General features: G+C 48.2%; 1 protein-coding gene across 3 annotated transcripts in view; it reads right to left on the minus strand.

Annotated features, from left to right (window-relative positions):
• The window catches only part of fcho1 (FCH and mu domain containing endocytic adaptor 1), a 76,365-nt gene extending 69,120 nt beyond the window's left edge, over positions 1–7,245 (minus strand). Inside the window, exons 1-2 of one of the 3 annotated variants that reach the window (XM_042111526.1) lie at positions 7,141–7,245; positions 1,394–1,555 (exon numbers count right to left, since the gene is read on the minus strand). Coding sequence is in view for 1 of the 3 variants with exons in the window: in XM_042111525.1 (XP_041967459.1) it covers positions 1,452–1,555; positions 2,196–2,250 (159 nt within the window). In the remaining 2 variants the exon portion in view is untranslated. Of the gene's footprint in view, positions 1–1,393; positions 1,556–2,195; positions 2,550–7,140 lie in introns of those variants that run through there. The other 2 variants (XM_042111525.1, XM_042111527.1) reach the window with 2 other exon arrangements.
• Positions 7,246–7,563: the final 318 nt, after the last annotated feature.

The raw sequence follows: 7,563 nt of genomic DNA on the forward strand, positions 1-7,563 counted from the left end.
AGAGCAGAGATGCTTCACAGTAGCATTATCAGGAAGAGTGAAGTCGGCTGAGATAACAGCACTCTGAAGTCACCACAAACCCCCAGCAACACCAAAACACCACCACAACTCCACCAAAGATCCCCTAACAACACCACAGCACCACCACAGATCCCCTAACAACACCACAGATCCCCTAACAACACCACAGATCCCCTAACAACAACACACCACTGCTCCACCACAGATCCCCAACACCACAACACCACTGCTCCACCACAGATCCCCTAACAACAACACACCACCGCTCCACCACAGATCCCCAACACCACAGATCCCCTAACAACTAACAACAACACAACACCACCGCTCCACCACAGATCCCATAACAACACACCACTTCACCACAGACACCCAACACCACCACACACCACACCACAACACAGCAAGCTCCACCACAGTGTCTCTGACAGATACCAGATGGCCCTGATGGTGAAAAATTAGGGCTTAAGAGAGAAAAGGAGGCCAGAAAAGGAGTGAGAACATTTGCTACCCACCCTACATTCACCCCTCACACACACACACACACACACACACACACACAAACCTACATTCATCCCTCTTTCTGGCAGGAACAAAATGGCACACAGGCATTCGTGGCTCCCGCACCCCCCCAGCCCCGGGTCTACCCCCACGGCGGAGATTGGGATTGGAGGACGGTGGGTAGCAGATGCTCCTCTTAGGGTACGACACACACACACACACACTTAAATAAAGTAGCCCCACAGGGAACCGACATTACAGACCGAACCAACGAGAAACCTAGATTACAGACCGAACCAACGAGAACCTAGATTACAGACAGAATCAAGAACATAGATTACAGACAAAACTGATGAGAATCTAGATTTGACGGAATCATGAAGAATCTAGATGACGGAACATCACCAATAGACCCAGTCCAGGATCAGAACATCACCAGTAGACCCAGTCCAGGATCAGACGCTATCTGATATCTACACTCACGAGAAACACACACACACACACACACACACACACACACACTCAGTCCAGGATCAGATGCTATCTGGGAGGAAAGTGAGAACGGAATGCAAGTAATCCCCACTGTGGGCACGCGAGGGGCATCTTCCCCACTATGTGGGCGCCAGGGGCATCTAGCCAGACGTGGATGAGGGGAGGCGACACGTCCAGGTGGCACAGAGATGGAGAGAAGCGCTAGAGAACAGACGCAGCTCAGGACGGATCAGACGAGAAAAGGACTGGGCAGGAGAAACTGAGACAAGAAAATAGAAAAAGAAAAAAGTATGAAAGCAACAAGAAAGAAAGAAAGAAAGAAAGAAAGAAAAAGCACAAAGAATGAAAGCAAGCAAGAGAGACAGAGGGGAGAGAGCACCTGAGTTTATGGCTTCTCAGGAGTTTAATCATTTGATGGACGTGGTTAACTGCTGTACTTTTAAACCCTTGGCAAGACCGTCAGTGTGTCTAGACTGCGTCAGGAATGAACTTGTTGAAGAGGACAGATGCAGGCTGCAGACAGATTCCTCCACTATCAGATCTGGCAGGTGAAAAGAGAAGAGCACTTTTAGGGCCATTGCCAGTCTCCACCTGCCAGCTTAGCATCCCGTTACCTGCCATTACATCAGACACTATAATAATAATAATAATAATAATAATAATAATAATAATAATAATAATAATACGTTTTATTTATATAGCGCATTTCTCAGACTCAAGGTCACTTTACAAAGTCAACACAAACAGAGCAAGACAACAGAAAAACAAATAAATACAGACATGATGTCACGTAGGCTAGCTTCATCAGCTGAACCACATGGACTAGGTGTGGGATAATATCTTTAGCTAAAATATTAAATTCACGCATAAACATAAGAATAACAAAAACACTGAAATGTGTCTGAAAACACTGAAAAATTATTTGAAAAAGAAATCTGGTTATTTCTTGAGAGAGGTATATTTTTGCTCATTTAAAAATATATATTTGAGTGTGTGTGTGTGTGTGTGTGTGTGTTTCTCTGAGTGTATTAATAAAATGGTGTAGCGTGTAAAAACATATAGCCATATAGCAGTATAGATTAATAGAATGGTGTGTGTCCTGGTTGGGCCACCATTTTATTAATACACACACACACACACACACACACTCAGAGAAACACACACTCATCAGCAGCAGTTACCTTTAAACGCTAGAGAGCCAAATCCCTCAGAGATGCTAAAGATCGGAGAGGCCATTTAACCCAAATCCACAGCACCCAGTTGGGGTCATTTCTAGAGTCTCCTGGTGCGCCATGAGATCACAAATCCATTTGATTTACACTGCTGGTGTGTAATGAGCCATCTCTGTGACCATGACTGACCAGAGACGAGCGAGAGAGAGCGGGTCAGTGAGCGAGCGAGAGAGGTTTGTGATGACCTCAGAGCCATTGTTTGGATCAGAATGTGGGTTTTGTTGTTGGACTATACAGGCCAGTCCAGCACACTCCATGACCGGGGATGGCAGAGATCAGTCCGAGCACACACACACACACACAGACACACGTTGAAAGAATGAGTGGCTTTGTAAACTACAGAAGAAAAAGCAACTGACATAAGCTTAACATAAGAAGATATCTGACTAGACGAGACAAACAAACTACTGCCGGAGGTGTAATCATACTGAATAAACAAACAAATAAATAACTAACTAACTAACTAAATATATAAATAATTGAATAAACAACCGTGGTGAGAAAACAACTCCATTGTGTAAGCTCACATCTCAACATTTCATATTCTGGGTCACCATATGTCTCCAAAGTGACCCAGATGAAATGATAAGGCCTAGCCTACATCTTCTCTCGTTTCTCACACACACACACCTCTTCTTCTCGTCTCTCTGCTTCAACAGAACAACAGCCAAGTAGACATGCCGGCACAGGTCAGGCCAAACAACGCACCACTAGAGTCCGACGCAGGAGAGGAGGTGGAACAGAAGACGATGGTGTAGCCATGCCAACCCAGAACGGGCTACATCACTGGCCCCATCACTAGAGTCCGACGCAGGAGAGACCATGCCATGACCCAGAACGGGCTCCAGAACAACACCGGCCCCATCACAGGCTGTGGAGCTGCCCAGAAACCCAGATCTCATTAGTTCCTTTGGCTCCAGAACCAGAGAACCAGCCCCTTGGACATTCACCGCGGGGATCGGCCGTCTGTCACGGTCACCGCTTCAGGACGTGTGTCCCACGGTTCAGATCTAGTCTGCTCCCGCCGGGAGGACCCAGCAGGACACATATGAGAGAGACGGAACTGCACATGACTAATTTAACACTCCTGGCAAGAGAGAGAAGTGTGGCGTTATACTGAGAGATCAGAATAAGACGAATCAATTGGGAGGAGGAACTCCGTTATGCTTTCTCCCATCCACACACAGCGCTAGCTCCTCTCACTAGCCCATCCACACACAGCGCTAGCTCCTCTCACTAGCCCATCCACACACAGCGCTAGCTCCACACACAGCGCTAGCTCCTCTCACTAGCCCATCCACACACAGCGCTAGCTCCTCTCACTAGCCCATCCACACACACCGCTAGCTCCTCTCACTAGCCCATCCACACACACCGCTAGCTCCTCTCACTAGCCCATCCACACACAGCGCTAGCTCCTCTCACTAGCCCATCCACACACAGCGCTAGCTCCACACACAGCGCTAGCTCCACACACAGCGCTAGCTCCTCTCACTAGCCCATCCACACACAGCGCTAGCTCCACACACAGCGCTAGATCCACACACAGAGCTAGCTCCACTCACTTGCCCATCCACACACAGCGCTAGCTCCTTTCACTAGCCTATCCACACACAGCGCTAGCTCCACACACAGCGCTAGCTCCACACACAGCGCTAGCTCCTTTCACTAGCCCATCCACACACAGCGCTAGCTCCACACACAGCGCTAGCTCCTTTCACTAGCCCATCCACACACAGCGCTAGCAAAGATGGTTGATTACGAAGATACTTCCTGAGAGGCCATTTCCTGTCCCCGGAAATGTATGCAAATAGGGTAGCAGTAGTACACGCCCCGCACAAGGGGGGGCCACTATCCCCCATTTATGCAGTGATCGGGCTCCCTTTTTAACATTGAGGTCTATGGCAGAATCCAAGAATTTCCCAGAATTTGTCAAAGCCTTATTTTTCTGAGCAATGGATGCACATTTCGGACACGGTATCATGATCTCCAAACCCTCCTCCCCATTTCAGGAGAATGTTGTGACAGTATGACCCTCTAGTCTGGAGAAAATCAACATTAATGAAGGTGTACACCAAGTTTGTTTTGTACTCCGGCTTCTGTCTGGTGTGGAACCAAGGCGTTCAAACGTCAGTCATATGTCAGTGACACGCCCCTGTGCAGGCGGGAACTGAACCAGAGCCCGTCTCTGACGGAACTCCACTTTGCCCTCATAGACATGAACTAGGACGACCCATCTTGCTACGCATTAATTATCTTTGGCGCTAGCTCCTTTCACTAGCCCATCCACACACAGCACTAGCTCCACACACAGCGCTAGCTCCACACACAGCGCTAGCTCCTCTCACTAGCCCATCCACACACAGCGCTAGCTCCACACACAGCGCTAGCTCCTCTCACTAGCCCATCCACACACAGCGCTAGCTCCTCTCACTAGCCCATCCACACACAGCGCTAGCTCCACACACAGCGCTAGCTCCTTTCACTAGCCCATCCACACACAGCGCTAGCTCCTCTCACTAGCCCATCCACATTTTACGTAATATAGTAATATAATATAATATAATTATATATATATATATATATATATATATATATATATATATATAGATAGATAGATAGATAGAGAGAGAGAGAGAGAGAGAGTTTTTTTTATATTACCTTACCTACTCTCTTATATGTCCATATTTATTTTATGGTCTCTAGACTTATTCTTGCACTGTTGCACTTGTGCACAAGGTGCGAGTGTGTGTGTATGAGAGTGTGTGTGTGTGTGAGCAGCATGGCGTGTGTGTGTGTGTGTGTGTGTGTGTGTGAGTGTGTGAGCAGCATGGCGTGAGTGTGTGTGTGTGTGTGTGTGAGCAGCAAGGTGTGAGTATGTGTGTGTGTGTGTGTGTGTGTGTGTGTGTGAGCAGCATGGTGTGTGTGTGCGCGTGCGTGTGTGTGCGCGTGTGAGAGCGTGTGTGCGAGTGTGAGAGCGTGTGTGCGAGTGTGTGTGCGCGTGCGTGTGTGTGCGCGTGTGAGAGCGTGTGTGTGTGTGTGTGTGAGAGAGAGTGTATGTGTGTGTACAGCATGGTGTGTGTGTGTGTGTGTGTGTGTGTGTGAGCAGCATGGTGTGTGTGTGTGTGTGAGCAGCATGGTGTGTGTGTGTGTGTGTGTGAGCAGCATGGTGTGTGTGTGTGTGTGTGAGCAGCATGGTGTGTGTGTGTGTGTGAGCAGCATGGTGTGTGTGTGTGTGTGAGCAGCATGGTGTGTGTGTGTGAGCAGCAGCCGCCTTTCATGTCCTTACAGCTCCAGCATCTAAAGTAGCAGCTACCTGATTATGGGGGTGCTTTGTCCCAGGGATGTGCACGTCTGGCCTCCACTCAAGAGCCCGAGTGTGTGTGTGTGTGTGTGTGTGTGTGTGTGTGTTTGCCCCACACAGTCAGCGATACATACACATCCCCTAGAGATCCCTGACCTGAAAACATACAGCCAGACAGCCGTCCCCTGAGAGAGGAGAGGAGAGAGCACAAGAACAAGCACAGCAAGCTCAGCCTAAATAAGCCCTCCTCTCTCTCCCTCCTCTCTCTTCCTCCTCCCTCTCCCTCCTCCCTCTCCCTCCTCTCTCTCTCTCTCCCTCCTCTCTCTCTCTCTCTCTCTCTCCTCTCTCCTCTCTCTCTCTCCCTCTAGCTATCCTTGCAGCCTGCTCTCCTTCTCTCTCTACCCTCTCTGGACCGGAGTCCAGCTCCAGTCCAGCTCCAAACCACCGGTCCAACAGTGCTCAATCCCAAGGAAGTGGAGACGTGCTGGCTCAGGCTGTTCATCGAGAGCTGTATGTGTTAAGGGCCATCGCACAGAAACACACCCAACCAAAGAATCTGAATTAAGATCATGGTGCACCACAGACATTTAGGACTGAGGTTGACTCTCCCCTGAGGGTGTTCAGCAGAGGAGCTGCTGACCACAACACACAGAAAACACACAACAACATTATATCAGGGGTCCGGGAGAGCAAGTGTGATCTGGCACACGTGCCAAGCAGATTGATATAACACAGATGAGGTATATTCATGGAACTACGGACAAAACTAATTGAGAAATTGACAGATAAAAGCATTATGTCGCCTCTAAGTAGGATACAACAGATTTTCAAAGACTGACAACCTCTGGCCAAAGACAATAGGCTACAAACAACCTTATCTTTCAAAAACAGCGGGCATGCACACAGTAGGCTACTTCGTTATCAGAAATGGGCTAATCAGAAAGGAGTTCTGGTCATTTCTGCAAGTTAGGCCGGGCGTACGGTACAGTGCTCCCAAGAGGAGGAGGCTGCTATCTCTGCTACATTACAATGTCAGTCATCTCCTCTTTGCCAACTAAACGCAAAATGAGTCCAGGGACTGTGGTCTACCGGAGATAGCAGAGGTCATTTATCTTCGCCAGCACCTTTTTTCTCGCATGCAATCCGACACTGGCTTTGTTTCGGGCAACAATGTGCCCAAATTAGCAAGGTCTGAACTAATGTCAGAACTTTAAAAATCATGTCCCGCCCTACTTCATTTCCGACTAAAACGCTGGATGCATACCTTTCGTTGGCTAATTGATTAAAGGTAACTTAATCTTTATGTGCATATGTCTTCAAATGTGTAGGCTATTGCATTTGTCCTGAAATTCCTCTCCTACACGAGCACTGAAAGCAGGTTACCGGATTTCTTTAAACCAGCAGTTGTTGAGATGCTCATTTATAGCCGATAACATGCTTGTCGGGGAAACCGTAGCTGGCTGGCTGAAAGATCACATTGCCGCTAACCGCTATCTAACATCGTTTCCTGGCCAAGAGCAACGCATTTCGCTTGTCCCCGACAAAGTCGTCCGGAACAGTCGGTAGAATACTGTAACGTTTTCGCTTTACCTGAATCTCTATTCTTGAAAAGTGGCGTTGATCATCTTCCACCTCCAACCGAGCGGCGGTCCCGTCCTTTCCACGCTGTACTACAACACTAGTGGGCTAGTAGCTTCAGTTTCAAGGAACAGTTGTCAATGTTCCAGATGACCCCTCCCACCTCAAACCCTATTGGTTGTCGTCCTGTTGCAGTCCAACGAGAGAGGAGGTTGAAGTGTAGGCATGGCAACCCCTCAAAGGCATGTTTCTTTGGGCACCCTTAGGCCAATGGCATTATTCTCTAGTTGTTTGCGCCACACCTGTTACATTGTGCCGTTATTGATTAAGCCTACCTGTTTCAGTCTACACTGCAAAATTTAGTTAATAGGAACAGTCTGTGTGATGTCTGTATGCTACTGAGACCTTGCATTTCCCCTTGGGGATCAATAAAGT

Source organism: Alosa sapidissima, chromosome 12 (assembly GCF_018492685.1).
Source record: "Alosa sapidissima isolate fAloSap1 chromosome 12, fAloSap1.pri, whole genome shotgun sequence".
Classification (NCBI taxonomy): Eukaryota; Metazoa; Chordata; class Actinopteri; order Clupeiformes; family Clupeidae; genus Alosa; species Alosa sapidissima.